Source organism: Manacus candei, unplaced genomic scaffold, assembly GCF_025592945.1.
Source record: "Manacus candei isolate 608988 ecotype Guabito, Panama unplaced genomic scaffold, ASM2559294v1 h1tg000086l, whole genome shotgun sequence".
Classification (NCBI taxonomy): domain Eukaryota; kingdom Metazoa; phylum Chordata; class Aves; order Passeriformes; family Pipridae; genus Manacus; species Manacus candei.
The window spans coordinates 5,650,865-5,674,990 of record NW_026138134.1 but is presented as its reverse complement, the minus strand read 5'-3'; the positions used below and the strand labels follow the sequence as shown (position 1 = coordinate 5,674,990).

The 24,126-nt window shown below is 54.5% G+C and overlaps 1 protein-coding gene across 2 annotated transcripts; it reads right to left on the bottom strand.

The window, feature by feature from the left end:
* Nucleotides 1-1,103: 1,103 nt before the first annotated feature.
* On the bottom strand, nt 1,104-6,456 carry THY1 (Thy-1 cell surface antigen). 2 transcript variants are annotated; one of them, XR_007908455.1, is made up of 5 exons: nt 6,343-6,456; nt 3,989-4,073; nt 3,525-3,860; nt 2,500-2,992; nt 1,104-2,096 (listed from the first exon to the last, which is right to left on the bottom strand). XR_007908455.1 is itself a non-coding variant. In XM_051812280.1 (4 exons), exons 2-4 carry the CDS (start codon nt 4,023-4,025, stop codon nt 2,880-2,882), a joined length of 486 nt encoding a protein of 161 aa, XP_051668240.1. In that variant the 5' UTR covers nt 4,026-4,073; nt 6,343-6,456; the 3' UTR covers nt 1,104-2,879. The 2 variants fall into 2 exon arrangements, 1 of the variants encoding a protein (XP_051668240.1); XM_051812280.1 differs by having other exon boundaries at nt 1,104-2,992.
* Between the last annotated feature and the right edge of the window lie 17,670 nt (nt 6,457-24,126).

Genomic DNA, 24,126 nt, shown 5'->3' with positions numbered 1-24,126 from the left:
TGAGGGGATGGATTGGTCGGGGTTTTGCCCCTCTTGGGGCAAGCCAGAGGGGGAAGAGCCCGCTAAGGCTGCAGCAAAGGTGGGCACGGGGCAGCTGGAGTGGCATGGCCATTCCTCACGGATCCGGGGGGGCACAGGGACACCCGCCCGGCACCGCTCCCCGACGCCCGACCCGCCCAGGGAACGGCGGCACCTGCACGGCCGTGACTCAGCGAGCACCTGCCGCGGCTAATGAGGAGGGACCTAATTACGGCGGCATCTCCCGCCCGGCTCCAGCCCTCAAACAGGGAGGGACACGCGAGGGACGCATCCGGGCGTCACTCTGGGAGGCTGCACCGGGTCACCAATGGTGTCGGGGGGTGGTGGCTGCTCCCAGACGGAGGGTGACCGTGTCCCACGGTGCCAGGGTGGCATTGTGACCCTGGGCAAGGAGCAGTGACTGCTCTGGCTGCTCCAGAGGACACGGGATCCCTCGGCAGCCCCACAGGCAGCGTGTGGGCACAGGGGCACAGGCAGGACACTGGCATGACAGGCACAGGATTTTTGGGAAACGTGCACACCAAGCCCTGCTCCCATGCGTGCTCCCAGCCTGGGAATTCCCACCCCAGAGGATGGATAGGTCAGGAACAGACTTGGGGTCCCCTACTTTGCCTCCCTGCCGGCACAATGGGCGGAGGGGGGGACCCCTGGGATGGAGCTGGGGGGATAGGGACAGGTATGGGAATGGGGGTCTGGGCACAGGGGTCTGTGCTCCAGACGGGCAGGAGGGGTCACCCTCCTCAGGGGGGACAAGTCTTACCCCCCTGCCTGCTTCTCTCCCGCAGGGATTGGGGTGCTGGAAGCCTGGGGGAAGCACGCTGGGGGCTGTACCCCTCGTCCAGGGTGCTGAGGGCACAGGCTGTCCCTGCCCTTGGTACAGGCTGGAGCCCAGCCCCACCACAGCCCCTCATCCCACCGCCTCACACACAGGTGCCCGTGGCTCCAACACACAACCTAAGGAAGGGTTTTATTGTGCAGACAGAGAGGAACACTCCTGCATGATAACTCGTTTTCTTTTCGTTGTTGCTTTTCGTAAGGGTTCTTTTTTTTTTTTTAACCTTTTCTTCTTCTTTGTTTTTTTTTTTTTTTTTTTTTGGTTTTTATCACCATCCCTTTAACAGAATCATTTCTCTGACGACAAAGCTGTGGAAACAACTACAAATGTTCACCAAAAAAAAATGAAGAGACTCGAGACGCGTCCGCGCTCTGCCGCTGGGCCCTGCGCCCGCCCCGGCGCTCACCAGCACGCCCAGGGAGCTGGGCACAGCCAGCCCTCAGCTATACACGGCCTCAGCAGCAGCTAGACAGCAAGCAAGCAGGCAGGGACGGGCTGGGAAAGGGCACGGGGGCAGGAGGCAGCTGCAGAGGAGCAGGGAGTGGGGCAGCGGCTGCTGTGAATTGCTCTACGCCGTGGCGGCACAGCCCGGGCTGCACAAGCAGCTCAGCAGCGCTGGGGTTCACCCCCGTGGGTGTGGGTGCTCCTGCCTGAGCCTTCCCCTCCCTGTGCTCTCCCCTGGGAGGCTCCTCAGGGTCCCCTGGGCTGGCGGATGTGGGCTGTGCTGGGAATCCCTCTCCCCACTCTCGCCAACCCCTGGGATCATCCTGGCCTCACTTAGGTGGTGGGCAAGAGCTGGGCTGCACTTAGGTCCTTCTTCTGCTCTTAAATGGAGACAGGGAAACGCTGGAAGGGAGGAGGGAGGAGGCACATGGGACTGGAAGACTGCTGAGCCCACCCATGGGGAAGGATTGGGACCCCAGGTTGTTCCCTTGGAAGACACTGAGTCCCTGCAGAGACCTTGGGGTCACGCTCCCAAAGGGGAGCCCCCTCCCCAGCAGCCTGGATGCAGCTCTGGGAGCCCTGGGGAGGGCAGTGGGGGTGAGGGCAGGGCTGTGTCTAGCTCAGAGAGGCTCTGCTTGCCTCCACTGCGAGCGGGTGCTGGCAGCAACTCTCTCGTCACAGCTAAGGGCTGGTCCCCGGGGAGAGCAAGTGGTGGCCCTGGCTTGGGCAGCCCAAAGGTACCAGATGGTGTCTGGAGGAGGCCTCGCTTCCAGCTCAGCTGCAAGAAACAGATTAGGAAAAACTTGTTGCCAGAGCACATTTGCAGTGAACCCGCTCCCAGGGCCTCAGAGGAACCCTGAGGAGGCAGGGGGGACTTTCACAGGTGTCTCCTAGACCTGCTCCCTTTTCTCCTCCCAGCCTGGCCAGGCCCAGCATCCCATGGCTGCTCCTCTCTGCTCCTCCCTGCTGGCTCCGAGACAGGATTCGCCTCATGCCCACTCCCAGTCATGGCATTTTGGGGTGACTCAGGGCGAGGAGCAGGATGAGGAATCAGTCACCTGGCTGGTGGGCAGGGCAGGTGGGGACACCGACAGCCCCATCACCTCGGGGGGCTGCGGGCACAGCACCAACCACGGGGACCCTCCGCACGCTCTCGCACCACCCACCCCTCCCTCTCTTACCTGCCAATCCAGTGGAGAACGGGCAAACCCCAAAAGTTAAAGGGACGGGACAAGCGAGGCTGAGGCTCCAGCGCTCCCAGCCCAAGCAAAACCAGCCAGCCTGCGGAGCGGGGAGGGCACGGTGGGAGAAGCAACAACGCTGCCTTAGCAGAGCCCGCCATGCACAGAGCGGGGCACTGTGCGTGGGATGGCGGTGGGGAGCGTTAGATACACGGCTATATAGAGATAACACAGAGAGCTTTCACGGCTTCCACACGGGTCGGCTTCTCTTTTTTCCCGAGGGCTGCGGCCTGGCGGGGGAGGCGGGTCGGCTGGGGGGCTCGGTGGGTGTGGGTGTGCGCGTGCCTGGGCGGGTGTGTGCGCGCCTGGGGCTTCTCCTCTCACAGGGACACGAAGTCCACGGCTTGCAGGAGAGGCAGGGAGAGGAGGAGCAGCAGGAGCCACGAGGTGTTCTGGATCAAGAGGCTGAAGCCGGCGCATTTCTCCAGTTTGTCTGCGGGGGGAAGGAACAGGGAGGGAGAGAAGAGCAGCAGTGAAATCCTTCAGGAACAGGGTGTTATGATGGTGCCGGGGCACAGCTTCTCTCCTTTTCTCTGTCACAGAAATGCAGGCCCCTTGCCTATTTCCCTCCCACCACGTTGCAGCAAGGATTTTGGGGACCCTGGGAGGCATAACCCTGCCTGTGCCTGGCTGAGGTGACAAGGGGGTGGGTGCCAGGTGAAACAAAGGGCTCTGCAGCTGGAGGGCTGCTCCTGTGGGACGTAGGTGTGGAAAATCCCCACTGTCCTCTCTGTGAAAGGACACCTGGGTGATGTGCCTGAGGTGGGACCCAAGAGAGGCAGGAAAAGCAGTCTGAGATGGGGCGGAGTGAGCCCATCTCTGGGGGTGCAGTAGGAAGGGCTGGGAAACCTTTATGGGGGTCGGGGAGGGTTTGGGTGTTGTGTTTTCTCTGCTGGCCCTTCCAAGCCAAGGAGAGGGTGGGAAGGAGAGGCAGAATGATGGGTAGGTGCCACTGCCCCCCTCACCTTTGATGACGGTGATGTTCCGTATCTGGTTGCCGGTGTAGTCGTTGGTGGCCCTCAGCTCGCACATGTAGACGCCCTCGTCGCTGGTGGTGAAGCTCTGCAGGTGGAGGCACACCAGGTTCTTGTGCATGGTGACGTTGGCCCGGCTCCGGTAGATGTTCTCCGAGACGCTGATGGTGCTGTGGATGACGTGCTTCCTGTTGTCCTTGGTGATGCTGAACTCGTAGGTCAGGGGGTTGCTGGTTTTGTTCTCGTAGCGACAGTCCACGCGCAGGTTCTGCCCCAGCAGGCAGGCACTCAGGTCCTTGATCATCTGACAGTGGGCGGCCTGGAGGACTGGGAGAGAGGCAGGAGGGAGCTGGGCAGGGAACAGAGAGCTCTGGGGGTGCCCATGCAGCCTCCAGGCCCTGGCCTGGCTGCTCTGGGCCGGGGGAGCAGGGAGGGGTGTGCTCTGCCAGCTGTACCTGTCAGGATGACAGCGATGCCAACGGTGGGGTTCATCTTGTTGTCTCTGAGGTGCCCCCCGGGGGCTGTCTCTGAGAGGGGAGCCTGGGCAGGGGGAGAGAGAGGCAGTTAGTCAGGCTGTGGCCCTAGCACACAGATGTGGGCACTCTCTGGTGCAGGAATGTGCCCTTGCACCAGTGATGCTCCCCAGCCTGCTCCCTCCTCATCACGACGTCTGGTTCACTGCACAGGGACTGGCTGGCACTGCAGTGAGCTGGGGAACCAGGCACTGTGTGTCTGCCTAGCATCACCTTTCCACATCCTCAGGCAGTGATGCTCCATCCACTCTCTCTTTTCCCTGTCTGGATCCCCCCAGCAGACACCAAATGTGTGTGGCACAGACCTGCAGCGAGGCCTGTCTGTGCTTCCCCCCCTTCTGCCCCATGCCCAGCCAAGGTTCAAGCAGGGGAACTGATGATGCCCCTGGAGCCTGCACACCTTGCCCAGAGGTCTGTGGCTCACGGGGAGGGGGATTCCAGGTGAAGGACCCTCTCCAGGTGCCGGCGGGTGCCCGCCCTGCCAGCCCCCCCCCCCGCGGCTCCAGCGGGTGAGCTCAGCAAGGATGAGTCACTGCGATGCAGTGGAGGGAAAGGGGCCAAGAGCAGCGAGAAGGAGGGACACAGCAGCTGGACAGGGAGCCAAGACCGCTGAAGGATGGCACCGAGCCCCCAGGAGCTGCACTGAGCCTGCCCAGCCACGGGCAGGGAGGGGTTTGTGTGGCAGCATCACCCCCGGGGTCCCTGCCCAGGGGTGCCCGTCTCTCTCCAGGATGTATGTGTGTGGGTAAGGGGCTTGTGGATGTGCCATCAAAACGCTGGGGCTGCTGATTCCAATCAGCCCAATCCAGCCACAAGGAAGTAATTAGAGGTTTGCAGCCCGGCCAAGCAGCCTCGTGGGGAATCCAGCCGCAGATCTGCGGAATGGAGGGAGGGGAGAGGGCGGGGGAGGCTGAAGGACACGCCGAGCACCCTGCAGTCACTCCTCGGGGCTGGGCATGTGGGGCCAGCTCCAAGAGGGGGAGGCGAATCACCACCCCCCTGGTACCCCAAGCTGGCAGAGGGGGCAGCAGACCCTCAGTTTGCTCCCTCTGAGCTTGGCTGAGCATCCAGGGAAGAGCCAGGAATCGCCTGCACCGCAGCCAGCTGGATCTTTTTTATTTAGCAATTTTTGGGTCTTTCATATAACATTCAGGGAGGAAATACCAAACCCGTTTGCTCACTCTGAAGCTCTCAAAAATCTCTTTATCCACAACCTCAAAACCTTGGCCAGGAAGCAAAATTCCATTCTGTTTGGTCTTGACAAACAAGAGATCGAAAATCAGGGCAAAGGCATGATGGAAGAGACAACTTGAGTCTCCTCTGAGTATCTAGAAACTGCCCCCCTGTCCCCTGCTTTGTCATTTCCCATTCCTCTCTGAATGTCCTGGGACACTATCTAGGTCACAGGCAGTCTTTCCTCCAGAAAATCAGTGCAAATAAGCTCCCAGAGAGGGATCTTCCTCCCACCTATGCCCCAAAGCACTGACATCTTCCAGGCTCTGGGTTCAGGAGCCCCTGGACCCTTCCTGTCCTCCTGACAGCAGAGCTCTCCAGGTAACCCTCACTCCTGCATGATCCCAAGGGTTTGGTGTAAGGACAGGGCTCGGGAGCACGGCAGCATTGGAGGGACTCCAGCTCTTGCAGGGGGCAAAGCTTCCCAGCACAGCCTCCAACCTCTCAGGGGTCACACCACGGTGGTACCCACTCACCTCCCCCTGTGCCCACCACAGCGGCAGGCTAAGGGTGAAAAACGAGCCGCGGGGTGGGAATGGGGATGGGATGGGATGGGAATGGGGATGGGGGGGGCTGCAGAGCCAGACTGATAGGATGAGAGAAACCACGACCCGCAGGAACCGCGCCGGGGGGGTACACGGGGACCCCGCGGGGCACCAGCGAGCCAGGCGACCCTGGCGAGGGGCAGGAGGGCTCGGGGGGACGAAAGGGGTCGAGCTTCCCCCCCAAAACCCCCCCGCAGCAGCGCGGAGCGGGAACGCGGCTGCTGTTGCGGGCGTGCGCGGGGGCGCGCCCACCGGGAATGCCGCAGTCCCGAGCCGGGCTGTCGGGGCGAGGGGGGCACCGACACCGCTGCGCAAACCTGAGCGCGTCCCCCCGTCCACCCCCGAGCATCCCCCGGGCGAGGGGCGAGGTGCCCCGCGCGACTCTCCCCGCGGTGCGTCCCGCTCCCGGGAGCTGATGCCAGAAGCGCATCCCAGCAGCGCATCCCCGCAGCGCATCCCCGCAGCTCCCGGCGCGGTGCGGGCCGGTGCGGTGCCTACCTGCGGGCGCTGTCCGGTGCTGCCCGCTGCCTGCGGGGCTGCCGGCGCTGTCCGGGGCTGCCCGGCGGGGCTGTGGGCGCGCCGCTCCCGCAGTCTGGGCAGGGCTGGGCGGGCGGACCCAGCGAATGGGGACCGGGAGGCGTCACTGAGGCTCGGCCCCCGGCCCTGCGGCGGGGGGCGGTGCGGGGGGGGCCCTGCCTCTGCGGGACTCAGACACCCCCCGCCCCGCCCCAGGGGCGCGCAGTGATGCGAAGGGTCCCGTTCGCTCCCCCCCCGCCCCCCTTTATCTTTCCCAGAAAGGGCGACACATCCCCATTGCCATGGGAACATCGTTTTGGAGAAGGGCTGCCAACCCTCATCCTTCCCGGCAGCGTGGGAGGTGTTTTGCTGGGAAAGGTTGGGAAGGGGGAAGAAGAGCTTGGCGTGGGCTTTGCTGGGGAGGGGGGCAATGCCATTCCCCCTCACCAAGTGAGTCGAGCTCGGGTCCCCAGCAAGGCCAGTCAGCACCAAGTCACCAAAGACCTGTGTGACACAGGTCTCCTCCAAAATGGTGGTGGGAACAGCAGGACACACAGCTGAATCACAGAGTTAGTCAGGCTGGGAAAGACCTTTAAGGGCATTGAATTCAGCTGTTAACCCAGCACTGCCAAGGCCACCGCTAAGCCATGTCCCCAAGTGTCACATCTACAAGCTCTGTTTGTGGTGCCACTGGCCACAAACGATCACTTTGAGGTCTGGGGCTGGTGGCAGTGCAGGCACAGGAAGGGTTTGCTCCCCACAGGCTCCTGTCAGCACATGGTTGGGAAGGAGACAAACAGAGCTGCTTCTGCACAGGCAAAATGCCTTTGGATCCAGAAAGCAGCCTGGGAAGAGACCTCTTCCCTGCTCTCGAGGAAGGGTGGAGATGACAAGAGAGGGAGCTGCTCTGCCTGGGAGTTTGGGTCCCAAGGCATCCCAGGAAGACACAGAGGGACTCAGGATGGGCTGCCCTGTCCTCACCTCCTCCCACACCCCCAGCTGGGCTCTGCATTAAGGGCTGACGCTGTGAAAGTGGATATGAAAAGTCATATTCTGCTCCAGCAGAACCTGATCCCAGGTGACACTCGAGTGCTGAGGTTTTGCAAGCTGGCTGTGCAGGGGGGGTTTGCTAATTCTACAAAAGCTTGGCTCTGGCTACACCTGGGTTGGCCCAGATGGGGACGGACCCCCAGGCTGGCCAGGGAGGCCTGTGATGCCCTGGGAGTGTGCAGCAGGGTTTCAGTGTGCTGCCATGAGGAGGGAAAAGGCCTGACCCTGTCTGTTGTGGCAGCTGGGTGTCAAGGGCGCTGTGTGTCACCGTGACAGCACAGGGACACATCACACTGGTGGCCTAGGATGGCCCAGACTGGTGGGGCTGCCTATGGATGTGATTAAAGGTCTGGCAAACTGACACAGAAAGATAACAAGACTGGAAGCAGATGGATGCAAGGCAAGGAGACAGACACAAGAGGCACGTTGCAGTGTTGTCAGAGTGGAAAAACTGCAAGCACAAGGTCTGTATCCAAACACAGCTGTGATGTGGGGCAGCACATGCAACCATGCACACACCCCCCGTCCTCTTTACATCCAGCCTCACATCTCCTCCACACCCCCACCCTCACCCCCAGCTATCCCACAGGCAACTAGGGAATTCAAGCTGCAAGGACTGGCTTTCTGCATTTTTTTTGCCCAAGTCCCACTGCAAGAGATTTCAGCAGCCTCTCAGTCCCTGGCTGTGGTGCTGTGCAGGCAGGCGTGAGTGTGCAGTTTCTGGGCAGTGCTGGCAGCCAATATCCTGCTCAGGCATTTTCAGGAGGCTCCTTGCAGAGGCTCTCTCTCTCTGGACAGTCCTTTTGCTGCAGATTGCAGCCTGGCTGCTCTCTGTGAACTGGGGAAAAGCAGTGCCTAAGTCACACCTAATGCAGAGGCCTCCGGAGGGCGGCCAAAGAAAAGGGTGGGGAGTAAAAATCCTAATAATGACAGGCAAATGGAGAGGGGGGCAGGCAGCTTTTGCAGTGTCAGGTGTCAGTCAGGGAGACACACAGCCAAGAATGAAGAGGGGCAAGGAGGCAGCCAGACAGGCACAGTGCAGTACAGCAGTGCAGACACCGGCAGGAGGGGATGCGGCAGGACAGACGGACCAGCAGGCACAGGCAGCTCCCCTAGGAGCTCAGATCAGCCAAACTCTCCTCTCTGGAGAGAAAGCCAGGGTGTGTGGGGAGACCTTGGGGCAGATTCACTGCTGCTGGTGGCTCAGGGACTGTCCCCAGTAGCTGCAGGATGCAGGATGGGAGCAGAGGCACTGAGGGGGACCATGACTCCGGTGTCTGGTGATGCTGCAGCAATTAAAACCTGGCCTTGCCCAAGGACATCCTGCTGCAGGGGACACCCTTCTTCTGGGAGAAAGGTGGATGCACATCCTTTCCCAGAAGAACATCTTTCCTCTGCCCCTCAGCCCACCTCAAACACGGGAATTAGAGGGTCTCTCCCTGCACAGCACTGCACAGCAGCAGACTCTGGGTCCTGCTCACAGGATGGATGCCCACACAGCAACCACTGCTCATTCCTGGGGAGGGGAGATGTCAGGACCCACACAACAGGACCTGGGGGCAGCACTGCTGGGGAGAGACCCCTGATACCCTCCCCAAGGCCATTAGGGGTGGGAGTTACAGGTTTGGGGAGTAAAGGAGGGGGAATCAGTGCTATTGATCTGGCAGATCTGGCAGTGATGGCAGCCCCAGGTGTGGTTGGTGCTCACCCCACACCTCAGCTGCCCCTGCACCCCCTGCTCTGCCCAGACCCCAGCTGACAGGAGGGATGCAAAGGATTCACTGCACTGAGCCAAACCCAGGCCCTTCCCACCCCATCTTTGAGGGACAAGCAAGGGAGGCTGCAGAGGAGCTTTGCCCTTGATTGGAGGGACAGGATGGCCCCTGGGAGCCTGGTGAGGCCCCACGGATGCTAAATGTGGCATGGCCCAGATAAGAAGCCCCTGGGCTTTGTGGCACTGCTGCACAGAGCAGGGGTGGAGGAGACTGTGCTCCCCTCCTTCCTGTACGCAGCACGGAGCCAGGGAAAACAGGGGCAGGCAGGGCTCCTGCTGCAGCACTGGCATGGGGTCTGCTGGGCTTCCAGCAGCCTGGCAAAGGAGGCAGCAGGCTGGCACAGAGCCCCAGCTCTGACACAGCACACAGGGCTCCTCCTTGGTAGCCTCTACCTGCCTCAGGGCTGTGTCCTGTGCACAGAGAAGCCCCAGAGGCTGAGGACCTCAGCCTAACAGGGGCTAAGAAGTGCCTGTGAGGAAGCAGTTCCAGCCCTGCCCAGCAGGAACATCCCTCCCTCCCGTCGGCTCCTCCCTGTTTGCCTGCACACCCTGTCCTGTGGCTGCTCCACAGCAAAGTCCTGGCTCTGTGCTCACACCCAGGCAGAGCAGGGATGTTTTGACCTCCTGCCTGTCATGGGGCCTCACCTTCCAGGGAGGCTTTTCTGGGAGGCTGCCAGCAGTCAGTGCTCACTACAGGTTATCCTATATCCACACAATAAATCCCTGCTTCACCAGACACTGCTGCTTTTCCACCCTGCTGGCATCCACCAGACAAGATCCCAGCAGTGCAGCTCTCCTGCCCGAGCAGAGCAGACTGGTATCCACCCGGAGGAGTGAGTGACCTCTAGCACAAGGCCACTAAAATCGTCCTGTGAGACACCTGGGAGTCCTTGTGGGATCCAGCCAGGACACTGGGAGCCAACTCAGGCTGGAAGTGGGGGCTGACTGAAGTGCAGAGTCCTTAGTCTGCTCCATCTGCTCCCCAGACTGAGTGGGAAGGGTGCTTGGCTGCCTGCTCCAGCCTCCTCCTCACTGCTTCCCATCACATCCTGCCTGGCAGGGGCTGGGTTTTTTGGGAGAGCTGCTTTCTGCACCGTGCCCCACAAACCTGATCTCTGCCGAGCACAGAGCCAGACTCATCCCTGGGGGAAGGAGAAGCACCTCTGCCAGCTGAGCCAGGCAGGTTTGGCAGGTTAACACCTCCCAGCTCAGAGTTTGCAGATCCATCTCCTACCAGCGGCCAGAGGGCCTGTGTGTTCCAGCTCTTTGCAAGGGTGCCACATCCCACGGGCTCTCCAGCTGGGAGTCAACATGGGCAGAGAGCTGGAACTGGGAAAAGATGCCACTTCTGACAGTGAAACCCCCCTTCTCCACCCGTGACACACCAGCACCCTTTTTAAACCAGGGTTTAAAAGGGGCTGATACCAGGTTGGGCAGCACTAGAAGCCCCTGATGAGCAGCTGATTCCCAGAGCAAATATAAACCCCTTTGTTTTAGGGAAATTCACCTGTCTGGGGAAGGAGAAGCTGCTGGGGGCCTCCCTGGAAGGTGCTGGGCAGAGAAAGGGGTGTGAAGCACTGCCCTGCTTCTGCTCCCCATCCCCAGCCAAGCTCTCTCCTCTCTGTCTCAGGAGAGATGACTAATGCGAGTTACAGAAAACCAAAATAGCTTCCCCGAATTTTCTCTTCCTACCTGCTGGGCCTTGAGGAATGGAAAGTGTTTATTAGCATTCCTTATTCATGAAGAAACCAGTAGGCCAGGGTGGTTAACTCTCAGCACACAGGTTCCTAGGGATAGTTCCAGACAAGAGCCACTGGGAGCAGCTGCCTGCAGGGTCCCCCTGTGCTCCAAGGCAGCTGAGAAGCCCCTCACGCTGGAGAGAAGCAGGTTAAATACAGCCTACACCATTTTCATGAGAGGCAGTGGATATTCTGTGATTCCATGACAGAAAAAAGGCAGTTCTTGCTTCTTTCTAGCACCAGACAGAGCTCGCTGAGGCTGCCAGGAGGCCTGGCTGGCACCCTGGGCACACACAGAGCATCCCTTGAGCAGCCAGGCAGCTGCTGCCCGTGCTGGGGTTGGTGTCATCGGCTCCAGAGCTCCCTCCTCTCCCCCATTGTTGGAGGGACAATGGGAGCACGTGGTGGGGTGAGCGAGGAAGGGCTTCCCCTGCCCCTCCTGCCCCAGGGACGCCCCGCCTGCCCACACCCTGTGCCAGCTCTGCCAGAGAACCTCGGAGAACCCACAGCTTGTGGCAGAGCTGGAAGCCTGAGTCCCTGAAAGCCTGAGTCCCTGAAAGCCTGAGGCCCCCATCTCTTCTACCATCTCCTTCAGGGACAGCAAGTGGGTCACTTCATAGCCCTGTGCAGCAGTTTTGCCACAGGAAAAAAACATCCTAAGAAATTGCTTCCTTTTCCTTTTATTATTTTTCAGTCCAGGCCAACCCTCTGATTTGGAATACCAGTCTAGGAGAGATGGTGGATAAAGGTAGCACAGACAGAAAGAAGCACTGAGCTTCGGTAAGGAGAAGCAATAAAGCATGCTAGAAAAAAGATAGAAATTAAAGGGGGGGAGAAATCAGGATTGTAGCAGTGAGAAGTTACCCAGGCACCCAAAGAACTGTGCTGCTGTGAGGGCTCTGCAATACACTTACCAGTACCACTGCTATGGAGGCCCTCCAGCAAACACAGTGCAATAATTTAATTTATGCCGTGGCACAGAGTGTTTCCAACACTGGTACATCAAATGCTTGAAAACGTGGCTGCTTCACCCCATCACCAGCATTTACCTACAAAGATAAACCACAGCTGCAGTTTGGTTTGGGTGGTGGAAAGAGGATCACCTCCCTGTCACAACTGTGGCATCTATTACATGTTATTTGTTATCCGGTATCAATCACTTATTATTTATTACTTATTTTTATTATCTGCAGTATTTTTATTATCTGCCACTTCCAGCATGTTTTAAAAGTTTGGGCAAGAAGCACCACACACCTCAGTCCCAGCTGAAGACCTCCTTTCTGGTGCTGAGGAATCCGTGGAAGAACAGCTGGGAAGGGTTGACTGCGCCACGTGCCAACAACCCAAACCAGATAAGTAAAGGCAACACTTACTTAATAATCTCTTAAAGTCCTTATTGCAAAAAAGCAAATGCCTCCTTGCCTGCATTCAGGGGAAGAAATCCCTCCCTGTGGATGGGAGAATGTGAGCAGGTTCCAAAGCAGAAGCTACACAGCACGAGGTGTAACATCCATGCCCGAGGGGGTTTGGAATTCTGCCAGGATGCACTCGATCACAGACTGCCCTTTTCACCACAGACAATTCACGGGGGTTTGGCAGAGGGAGCGTTGCTGTCCTGCAGCTCTGCCCCACACGGTGCAGAGCGGTAACAACACGGGATTTGGGAGCACCAAGGGCAGGCAGACAAGCACCTCAACGGCATCAGAACCCGCAGGTGCAGGGGGAAAGGTTAAAAAAGTCCCGTGGAATCGTGAGGCTGTGAGAAAAGAAAAATTGTGTATGGAAAGTAGTAAAACACAGAGACCGAAAGAGCATTTTGTTGATGAAAAAGGACGCGGAGGACCAGCAAGAACAGAAGTCACAGCTGCTGTTCCTGGAGAGAAAGGACAGGGATTTTGTGGATGCTGGGGTCCAGATGCTTTCTCCCCTGTAAAGATGGTGCAAAAAAAACCCAAAAAAATGTGTTGAGAGACAAAAAATACCACAAGAATTCTAAACAAGACACTGGCAAAAAACCCTTAAAGAGCAGGTCAGAAACAGAAAAAAAATGATCAGCCCACGATTAATTAAAATTCTAGGGCAGAAAAAAAAAAGAGAAGATCTAGAGAGCAAACTTCAGATCTTCTTTAGGCACTAGAAAGTCTGATAACTATCCCAACCTCCCCCAAACCCTCCAAACTTGGCCTGGTCTCACCACAACACATTTCTAAGCATTTAATTTAAAAGTGGAGGCTTCGAAGACCAGACTGGCAACAGCAGGCAAAGGGCAGGCCAGGATTAGGATAAGGGGGGTTGGTTTTAAATTGAAAAAGGATCAGTTTGGATTAAATATAAAAAAAAGGGTGGTGAAACAGTGGCACAGGTTGTGGATGCCCCGTTCCTGGAAACATTCAAGGCCAAGTTGGAGAGGGCTCTGAGCAACCTGAAGTTGCTCAGAAGTTGAAGCTGTTCCTGCTTGAAGTTGAAGGTGTTCCTGCTTGTTGTATGGGGTTGGACCAAGTAACCTTTAGAAGGTCCCTTCCAACTCAAGTTATTCCACAATTCTATTATATTTCAGGAGGTGAGGTGGTGAGCCACCCAGTCAGCTCCAGTGCACTTTAGTTTCCTGCACTCAAGAGCCTGGAGAAGAATCCCTGAGCAAGGCAAAGCAGGACCCCCATATCTGCTTCATTAATTACCTTTTCTAGAGAGCCTCGCCACTCTCAGGAGTCAAAGGTCTGATGTTTAATGGAGCTGGGAGCTCACATCCAGGCTATCAGGTTGGACACACTGTGCCAACACGAAATGCTGAACCAGTGCAAGTTCACTCTGCTGATTGGGGTGTGTTCCAGTTTGGTTTGGGGTTTGAAGGAGGAAGCTTCGTCCCAGCAGGTTTGTGCCAGAGAGAGGATCACCTGTGCTCCTGCAGCTGACTCAGCAAGCACAAACAGCTCTCAGTGTGCCAGCAAAAGGGACTGAAATGTGCTTGGGCAACACCTTCACTGCCAGTGAGCCTCCCCTACCTGCTGGTGGGAAGGTATTTATGGAGATCCCAGCTGGGTTCCTGGTGTGCCAGGGGCTCCTTGGCAGCACCTGAGGGGCACTTAACAGCACACTGGTGCAGCAAATCCAGCGTGAGCAACTCATTCCCTAGGATTCCTTCTATTTCTTGCTGTTTGTTGACTTGAAAGAAGTGTTTTATAGCAGTAATTTGTTTCTGGGGCTACGTATTAGTAAATACAAAAAAAACCCCAAACAAACAACCAACCAAAACAAAACACTGAAGAGCAAATTATTTACAAACAAAGGCGAAATGGAATATTCTGTTGGTGTAAATCAGAGTCAGGGATAGAAAGACGGGCAAAATGAGAAAGGCAGGGAAAGAATTAGATGAAAAACATGGACTGTCAGAGGAAAACATTGCTATTATAATCATACATCCACACAGGCACAGGGGAAGGCTCTACTTACATGTAAACACCCACTTAACAAAACAAGGATTTATTAAGCACCACGAACAACAAAACCTGCTGTTTTACTCCAAGAATAGTAAACAAGCACTAGGAACCAACCCACAGCCTATTTTCATGCAATTCCTGTCTGTGCTGGCAGGCCAGGGCTGCATTTCTGGAAATATATTAGGAATAAATCACAAAAAGCTCCAGTCAAACGAAGCAAAGCGATGTAAATACGAATTAATCGAGTGTGAAGGACCAACAAAGGCTGCCCGTGTGTCCTCCTCACGCAAAGCAGTGAGCTGCCAGCCCCGGCTTCTGCCTCTGCTCCTCCTGATAACACAGGAGAGACAGGAGGGAATCAGGGAATCCCACAGTGCTTCGAGCTGGGGGAGGAATTAAAGTTCCAGTGAGGGCCACCTTCCACTGGAACACGGAAAAATCCAGGGAATTTTCACTGAAAAAACCCCAGGAGGAGGGGAAGAGCAGAGCTCGGTGTGGGGGGCAGGTGAGCGCGGGTGTCCAGGGGGTGTTGGTGGAAGTGTGGCCGCTGTTGGGGCAGCACGATGGGCACCTCTGTCCCCCGGGGGGTTTCGGGGGGTGCCCGCGGCTGTGCCAGGGTCAGGGAGCGCTGTCGGTCCGGGTGTTATCCCGCCGGACAGCACGGGAGGGCAGCATTGCCCCGCGCTGGGCAGGTGGGCACAGGTAAGGGGAGGCTCGGGCTGTTCCTGCAGGTGAACAGAAACCATCCCACAACCCAGGAGTCCTGGGGTTTGTCTAGGGACTGCAGGCCATTGGTAAGGTGGTGTTTGCTTAATTTTTAATTTTTAATTTTTATTTATTTTTATTTATTATTATTTATTATTATTTTAATTTATGTTTAAATTTTATTTATTTGTTTTTTTCTAATATTTTTATTTTCTTATTTATTTTTATTTATATTTTTATTTATTTTAATTTAATTTATTTTCGTTTTTAATTTATTTCTAATTTTACTTATTTATTACATTTTTATTTACTTTTATTTCTAATATCTTTATTTTCTTATTTATTTTTATTTATATTTTATGTTATTTTATTTATTTTAATTTAATTTTATTTATTTTAATTTAATTTTATTATTAATTTAATTTATTATTAATTTATTTTTAAAATTTATTTCTATTTTTCTTTACTTATTAAATTTTTTATTTACTCTTATTTCTAATATTTTTATTTTCTTATTTTTTTATTTATATTTATTTATATTTTTATTTTTATTTAATTTATTTTCAAAATTTATTTCTAATTTTACTTATTACATTTTTATTTACTTTTATTTCTAATATCTTTATTTTCTTATTTATTTTTATTTATATTTTGTGTCATTTTGATGTATTTTAATTTATTTTGGTTTTTAATTTATTTCTAATTTTATTTATGTATTAAAATTTTTAATTTACTTTTATTTCTATTCTCTTCATTCTCTTATTTATCGTTTACTTATATTTTATGTAATTTTGATTTATTTTAATTTATTTTATTTTCGTTTTTAATTTATTTCTAATTTTATTTATGCATTAAAATCTTTAATTTACTTTTCCTTTTAACATTTTTATTTTCTTATTTATTTTTTACTTATATTTTATGCAATTTCGATTTATTTTTTAACTTTATTTCTTTTAAATTTTATTTCAATTCATTTTTATTTTCCTTTTTAATTTTGATTTATTCTTATTTCTATTTATTTTAAGCTTTTACATTATTTTTAATATTTTGCTTTTCTTTCTATTTATTTTAATTATTTTTAAATTTTTATTTCTTATTTTGATTAATAATAAACAAATTATTATTTATAAATAATAACTTTATTTACTTATTTATCTAGAAATTATTTATAAATTATTTATAAATAAATAAATAAATATTTTTATTATGGTTTTATTTTATTTATTTTTATATTTTTTTAAAATTATTTTTAATGCTCCTTGGGTTTCAGGGTTTAGCACTGGGCTGTGCTGTCTGCCTGGCTGCAGCCTGAGCTACCTCGACCTATAAAACCATGTCCAGCCCCTACCAAACACAGCTGTTTGTTGATCATCCAAGGTTTTCCTGTTCCCCACCTCACCAAACTCCACCTCTGTGTTCCCTGTGCCCTCCCTGGGATGTTTTCTGCTGCAGCCTTTGCTTCCTCCTCATCATAAATCCCCATGGATTTAACTTCCAGCTACTGATCCTTCTGACAGTAATGGACCATTAACGAACTAGACATAAAATTGAAAGTGTAAATCCCTCTCCCTTGGGGAATCAGAGAGCAGGTTTAGGATGCAGGCCATGAAATGCAGGAGTTCATTGAAATCCTGATTAACTCAGCCTGGCACACCTGACCTGTGCCAGCTGAGGAGCAGAGAGCAGGGGCTGGGGCTGGGGCTGCAGAACGTTGGCATGTGCCAGGGGAAAGCCTTTAGTCTGTGTTTGGGTTGCTTATCCCACTGCCAGGGTCCTCCCTGTAAGACAGACAGGGAGCTAAGGGCTGCTGAGGAATTAAGGTGAGAAGGGAAGGTCAGAGGTGAGGGGGAAAGCAGAAGGTGCCCCAGGGAATGGCCCAGATTGTTCCCTCCAGGGAGAAGGATGAGGTGGTGGAAGAGCTCTGCAGGTTGGTGTGTGCCAAGTCCAGTTCCCAGCCCTTTCCCTGGGCTCTCCAGGAACATGGCAGGGCTCCACTCTGTGTCCGTGGGAGTGAGTTTGCTGCTGCCTCTCTTCCCCAGCCCCTGAGATCAGTGCCCACCGGCTAAAAAGGTTAATTACCTTCCTTTTGCGGGAATGACTCCGCTTTCAGAGTCTCCCAGGCCCTTAATCGAGCATCTTCCTTTGAAAGACTTTTTGATTGAATTGCAGTGAGCTGCTATCAGAGCCAGGATGGCCAGGTCAGAGGGGGATGTCTTCAGGGACACAGCTGGGCTCTGCTTGTGGTGAAAGGAGTGCCCCCAAACTCCTCAGGAACAAGTGGCTCTGTCAGAGAGAAGGGGGGGAATCAGGTTCCAACACAGGGCTGGGTGTCCCTGCACCTCCTGGGAAGTGCCCGGTGGCCCCTGCACACCTGAGCCAGCCTCACCACCTGTGGATGCTCCAGCATTTCCCTCCTTTCTCTGCAGCCCGTGGCCACATTCCTGCAGCAGAGCTGCCTGTGCCATCCATCACATTCCAGCAGCAGAAGAGCAACTGGAAAAAGTGTCTGGAATTTATCACCGATGGCAGGAGCTTTTGTCTGTAATAAAAAAACATTTTCCCCCTCCTCTCTCCTAGCGCTTTCCCCCTTCCCTTCTCTCATTATTATTATTATTAAGGAGCTTAATGCCATACGTCTTGCTGCTTCATAAATAACCCCTGTAATCAAACAGCACTGGGTAAATGGGCAGTCCAGCTTGTGCAATTTGTTTGACAAAATGAATCCAGAAGAATATGAGTCTGCGGAGGAAAGACAAATAGAACAGCTTGGATGAATGTGTTAACCAGGAGAAAAACAGCTTGGCAGAGCCGTTGGTGCTATTTTTATCCACACAAATGGAGTTTGGGGCTAATTTATTAAAAATATAGTACAGAACGTGCCAGAATGGTCAGTGTCTCCTGGGAGGGAGAGCAAGGAATGTTCTCTGTCTCCTGGGGGCACAGGGGGGCTGTTCACACCCAGAGGGAGTGAGGTGCAGCCAGCCTGGACTGTGCTCAAGCTGCAGGTAGGGCTGGTTCAGCCTCAGACTCCCTGGACCTGCTGACTAAAACACCCAAATGGAGCTGGGAGCATCCTGGACAACCTCTTGCTGCTTTCCCTGGCAGGCATTTAGTTTATTCCCTATGGATGAGACCTAGGGCATGCCACAGGTTACCTGCCTGCTGGGCTGAGCCTGGGAGGGCCCTTCAGGAGGAGGTGTCTTTGCTCAGGGGTGTCTCTGCAGCCTGGGCACACGGGAGGCTGGGCTGGGAAGGGAAAGTACTCTGGGCTGGTGGTCCTGGCATCCATCCATCCTCAGACCAAGGGACATCCCACAGAGCTACCTGAGGCTCGGGAGAGCCAGCTCCCAGCTGGGTGTGACCCTGCTAAGATCACAGGAGATGTGGGACAGGCAGGGTTCACAGATCTGTGCCTTCCTGACCAGAGGGTGCTGCTGCCTGCACCCTGTCCCTGAGTGAGCTTCCTTGGGCAAGGAAGGCTGAGGGATGCCTTCATCCCCTCCTGCAAGGCTGTGTCTCCTCACCAGTGCTCTCTGCAGTCTGTTCCATGGGAAATCCACCCCAGAAGACAGTGAGAGCCAGCCTGAGCCCGGGAAATGCTGCAACCTAGAGGAGAAACCTCTTCATCCTGCAGCAGGGCCCTTCCTCTTCCTCCCCATCGGGCGGCAGTGCAGGCTCTGGTTCCTGGCAGGGCTGGGATGTGCCCAGGGCGCAGACGAAGGGGAGTATTTTTCATTGATGAGAAACAGCTCGGGCACCGCTCCCTGCCTCCCACCTTTCGCAGACCTGCCCTGTGGCCGCGGCAGCTGAAGAGCTGAATTTTTAATCAAAGCGATGCTCGTGTTTTTAGGTAAGGAGAGGGATCGTGTAGAGGGGGATGTTCCCCTGCCTTCTCACCTCCTTCCTGCCCTCAGAGCACCTCAGAGCTGTCTTTGCTCCGACTTCGCAAGCACACCATTGTCCTGCAGGCTCGAAGGGGAGCCCGTGGGATGAGCTCCACACCTGGATGCAGGGTGGAAAGGCAGAGGCTGGGGCTCCCACAGCCCTTTGCTGAGCCTGAGCTGTGTGCTGGAGGGAGAGGCAGGCAGAGCTGCAGTGCAGGTGCCTCACGTATGGAACTGCACATCCCCAGCCAGGGATGCTGGCTCATTAGTGGAGGAAACACCTCTCTCCTGTCTGCTTCCCTCCCCCTCCTTCCAAGTGGGAATGCAGCCCCCATCCTTTTTCCCCGTTCCTGGTGTGTGTGAGTATTCTTTTTAAAGTGGCAAGCTGAATATTTTAAACAAACACTGCTTAAAATCTATAATTTATGGGCAAAGCTTCAGAAGGGGAGATCAGTCGTCTCTTGGAGCTGAGGGTGTCTCTCCAGCTGCAGCAGCCCTCGCTGCTCTGGTTCCAGTCAGCTGGTGCAGCATAAGGGATCAGCCTTGGGCAAGGCAGCTCCAAGCAGCACCCAGAAAATTCCCAGCTCTGAATCAAGGGAAACTGGATCGTTTCCCTTTGCAGGCAGGAACATCTCCAAGCCCTCCACCAGCGAGAGAACCCTCCTGCTAGTTCTTCTGGGAGCAGCTGGCTGGGCCCCGGGGTTTGGCCCAGAGCTGGGCTCTTCCAGCCAGCACAGCTCTTGGAATATGCAGGACTGGGAATCTGCAGCCTTCCTTCAGCCCTCTTGGGGCAATATGTTGGCTCCAGTGTGGGGTGATACAGCTCTGTGGCACCTCTACCAGACACTTTTGGTGCCAGGACCGGGATGTCACTGCAGCTCCCACCTTACCCCTTCCCTAAAACCTGAGGTATCCGTGGCACAGGCGAGGAGTCCGAGCTGGCACAGGCTGAACTCCCAAAGCTGCCAGGTCAGACATGATGGGAAGCTGAACCAGGATGTGAATTTGAGCTTACAGGCACTGCTGGGCAGGGGAAGAGCCCAGATCTCTGGGAGAAGCCCCTGCCTCTGCTTCCTTCTCCTCTCTGTGCCCCTGCACATTCCCCAAGCTGAGCTGCACGTGGGAGCATTCCAGGCTTGTTCGTTAATGGGAGTGGAGAGACTTTTGCTTCGATTAATTAATTTGCTGCTCTTCCCCATTTTCGGGACCATCTTTTATTCATGGCCAAGTAGCTCAGACACCACTGCTTGCTGCCTGCTCAGGATGCCAGCATTAATATTTCATCCCCGAGCCTGCTCGTGCTGAAGAGAGCTCATGGCCCACGTACCTGCCTCCTCCTCCTCATCTCCTGCCCCAGCCCAGCTCACATTCCTCCCTCCTTGCCCCGGGCTGGGTCTCCCTGTCTCTTCACCAGCTGCAGGGCCTCTCCTAGGATCATATTCCCTGGGAATTGAGGGTGGCACACTTGGAGCTGGGGCTTGCAGCTCGCTGTCCTTGTCTCCTGTGGCGCTGGGTGATCAGCCCTGTGTGGGGAGTGCTGTGATCACTGTGGCCACAACATGGGGTTCTGGGAGCAACCTGTTGGGATATAAAGCAGCAGGGAAAGGGGAGTGACTCGTATTCTCCTGTCCTTCTGTCCCCTCCCAGGAAAACAGGGAAAACAGGATCCAGATTTCGGTTGCCAGAGGAGCGGTTTGGTGCTCTGGCTGCAAGCTGGGAGGAAAGAGGGAGCTGAAGGAGAAAACCCTGGCTGTACCTGCCAGGGGAGCAGCAGCAATGATGAAACAACATTCTCCTCCACCTTCTTCACCTCTCTCCTGGCTCCTGTGCATGCACTTTCCAGCATTCCTTAGTTCTGCAGAGCTCCAAGGCCAGGAGCAGCCTTGGCCTGCAGCCCCGGGGCCCCATCAGCTCTGTGTCTGAGCTGAGGGCAGGGCACAGTGCAGCTGGTTGGAGTGGCACTTCATTTACTGAATGGCAGCTCCATAATCCTCTTCAAATAAAAAGACTGTGGAGTTTCTGTTGCTGGGATCTGGTGGAAGCCTTTGCTTTCAGGCAGGTGGCACAAAGGGAATACCTCCTTGCTGCATGCAGGAGTTCCTGGAATTTGCTTGGGCTTTGTTCTTTGATTATTTGTTCTCTGCTTTGTCACTGGGGCTAGTGGATGTGATACATTCTCCCTGACTGAAGAGCTTGTTCTGGCAGGGAAGTGTTTTCCAGGTCTCATGGGATGGGAGGAGAGACCTCACAGGGCACAGTCTGTGCCCTTTCCTCTTCATCCCAGAGATGCCAGAGCCAATTCTCTCAGCAGAGCCAATTCCTGGTCTTCCATGTCTTCAAGAACAAGAAAGCACAGCAGCTCATGAACTGCCTGGCCCCAGAGGCTGCAGAGCTGAAGTGCTTTAGGAGCCACCAAACCAAAGCATCACCTCAAAAGATGTCCCCGGGTCAGGGTGGGAAAATGTGTGTCTGCTCCTAACAGATGTTTTAGGAAAGACCAGATGTGGCTGCTGGAGAGTCCCAGTCCCCGTGCAGAGAGGGGATTTGGGAGCAGAGGGTGGGATGTGTGGGAGAGCACGTGCACACACGTGTGTGCACCCAGACATGTGTGCTGGGGACGTGCTCAGTTAAGGGCTCTGTGACTGCAGGTTGCAGGATGTGGAGGCTGCGAGTGGCAGAGTCTCCACAGCCTCATTAAACCCTCGTGTCCAAATTAAAATGTCAGATTTGCATATCAGTTTTCTCTGTGTTTTCAGGCCCCTTATTCGGCAGCAGCCGGGAGGGAGCTGCTGTGGGTGTCCAGCAGGGAACAGGAGCTGTGGGCATCCAACAGGGAGCAGGAGCTGTGGGTATCCAACAGGGAACAGGAGCTGTGGGTATCCAACAGGGAGCAGGAGCTGTGGGCATCCAACAGGGAGCAGGAGCTGTGGGCATCCAACAGGGAACAGGAGCTGTGGGTATCCAACAGGGAACAGGAGCTGTGGGTATCCAGCAGGGAGCAGGAGCTGTGGTGGCTGCTTGGTCACAAGGACACACCATGGAAAACACCCAGAGGGATGGAGGAAGAGCCAGTGACAGCAGTGTGTGCACAGGAAACAGAAGGAGGGCACAGCACTGCCTGGACTCTGGTCGTAGAGCTTCATCTCTGGGAAGCTCTTTAAACTCCCCCCAGGCTGGATTCCAGTAAGATCTTGTTCTAATCCAGATTTAATTACCTGTAAAGGCAGACAAGCCTCTTCCTTGCCCCTTGGGAAGCCCAGCCAGCAGGGCAGCGTCAGGAATTGGTACAAAGCCAAACTGCAGCCCAGGTTGGTGAGCCCCTGATGTGCACAGGGATTTCCACTGTGGCTGGAGACAGATAAATGTGTTCAGGGACTGAACCAAGCAGCGTTTGGAATCAGTGATCCAGCACCTGAGAGGGGCAGATCCTGCTCTGTGGGCAGCAGGAGGTTTCCCTGGCTCTGCAGTGCATTGCTGATAATCCCATGGAGAGCCCTGCCAGGGGTCTGGCTGCAGCAGAAAGGGGCTTCCTAGCAGCATGCTGGCAACCAAGGGGTTAAAAGTGGGACTGACTTCAGGTGTGCAAGGTAGCAGGAGCAGAGCAAAATCTGTCCTCTTCACCACCAGGTCCAATCTGCAGATTTATGAAGGATTAGCATGAGATTAGAGAGTATCACTTGGGGAGGAAGGTGAGACAATGATTCCTCCTTCAGGAAAAGAATCCTGGTCACCTGGACGTGCTGTTGTGTGTTGTCCCAGTGTCCCTGCTGTGACCTGAAGGAGTCAGGCAGCCCACGTGTCTGCAGCCCCTGGAAAGAGATGGGAGGACGAGCAGGAGGAATGAGGTCACTGCAAAGCCTGAGCCTCTGTCCTGCCCAGCTGTGCCACATGTCACATCCCTGACGGGCCAGATGCTGAAGGATGCTCAACATCCTTAGAAGGTCAAACTCAGAAGGCAGAAAACCCTCCTGGCTGGCTCTGAGACAGGCCCTGCACGACAGGAGACAGCCGGGAGGCAGAGCAGGCTCTGAGTCAGCCGTCTCCAGAGGAGCATTTGTCAGTGGCTGGGCTGGTTTTCACCAGCTCCACAGCTGGTGGCAGTTTCTGCACTTCATTCCAGAAGCATCTTGTGTGGCTGACACGCTGGTCCCCGGAGGGGAGCCAGGGGAGCAGAGCCCTCCTCTCTCCCTGGGGGTGGGTGCCTGTGGACAGTATCCAAGCACTCTTTGCACTGCAGCACAATTTCCCCAGGAAGAAAAGGGGGCCAGCATCAGTGGAGAGCCTGCAGGCCTGGGGCTGAGGGACTCAAGGGTCTGAAGCATCTTCTCTGGCCACCTTCCCAATTGCTGCCTGCTTGTGAGCTCAGCCCCTCAGAGCAGGCTCTGGGCAGGAAAGGACAGCGAAATTCCAGGGGAGTCACTCCTGATTTACACAACTGTAAAGGGAGAGGATGCAGACCTGATTAAACCTTGTTGTGAGTCCTAGGAAGGGCAAAGCGATGAAGGGCTGGGATAAAACTCTGAGATCTGCCACAGACTCCCTGTGCATCAGTTGTATAATTCCTCCTGGCCCAAATTCTCCCACCCATAAAAGCTGGGGCACCTCCTGCCTTGGCTATGGGGGATGCAAACCTTCCAGGGCTGAGGCTGCTCCTGCCAACCATCCCAGCATCCAGGAGAGCAATAGAATTCCATGTGCTGCTTCAGCCCTGATCCTGGGTTGGCAAAACTGCCCATGGAGCAAAGCTCCCATTTCCCTTCCAAGCCTCCAGCTGTGAGACAGCATCCAGCTCCCTCAGCCGTGAGGGTGCTGAACCCAACAGCCTCTGTGCTCTCCAGGCATTCCTGGGTGCATTCTCTTCCCTGACTGGAGGGACAACAGAGGCTGAAGTGCTTGCTGAGCAGTGGAGGAGGGCACCCTTCATGGCACAATGGAAGGAGTGAGCCTGAGGCTTGTGCAGGCAGAAGAGCAAGCCCTGCAGGACAGCTGAGGTCAGGAGCTCCAAAGGAGAGCAGCAGAGCCGAGTTTTTATGTGCCCACCCTTTTGTGTTTGCCTCTATTCATGCTGGGAAGGAAACTGCTTCCTCTATATCCATCTCTCTGTCAGAAAATCCTTAGCCTCTGAATGGATTTACTCTGCAGTCTGTGATCTGTTTAGCACCAAGCCTGTCCAGTGG

Excerpts from the sequence above, each read along its gene's own strand:
- THY1 (XM_051812280.1), bottom strand. The coding sequence starts at position 4,025 with ATGAACCCCACCGTTGGCATCGCTGTCATCCTGACAG. Across the intron at positions 3,861-3,988 it reads CATCGCTGTCATCCTGACAG|TCCTCCAGGCCGCCCACTGT; the intron begins GTACAGCTGGCA and ends CCTCTCTCCCAG. Across the intron at positions 2,993-3,524 it reads GAACATCACCGTCATCAAAG|ACAAACTGGAGAAATGCGCC; the intron begins GTGAGGGGGGCA and ends TTCCCCCCGCAG.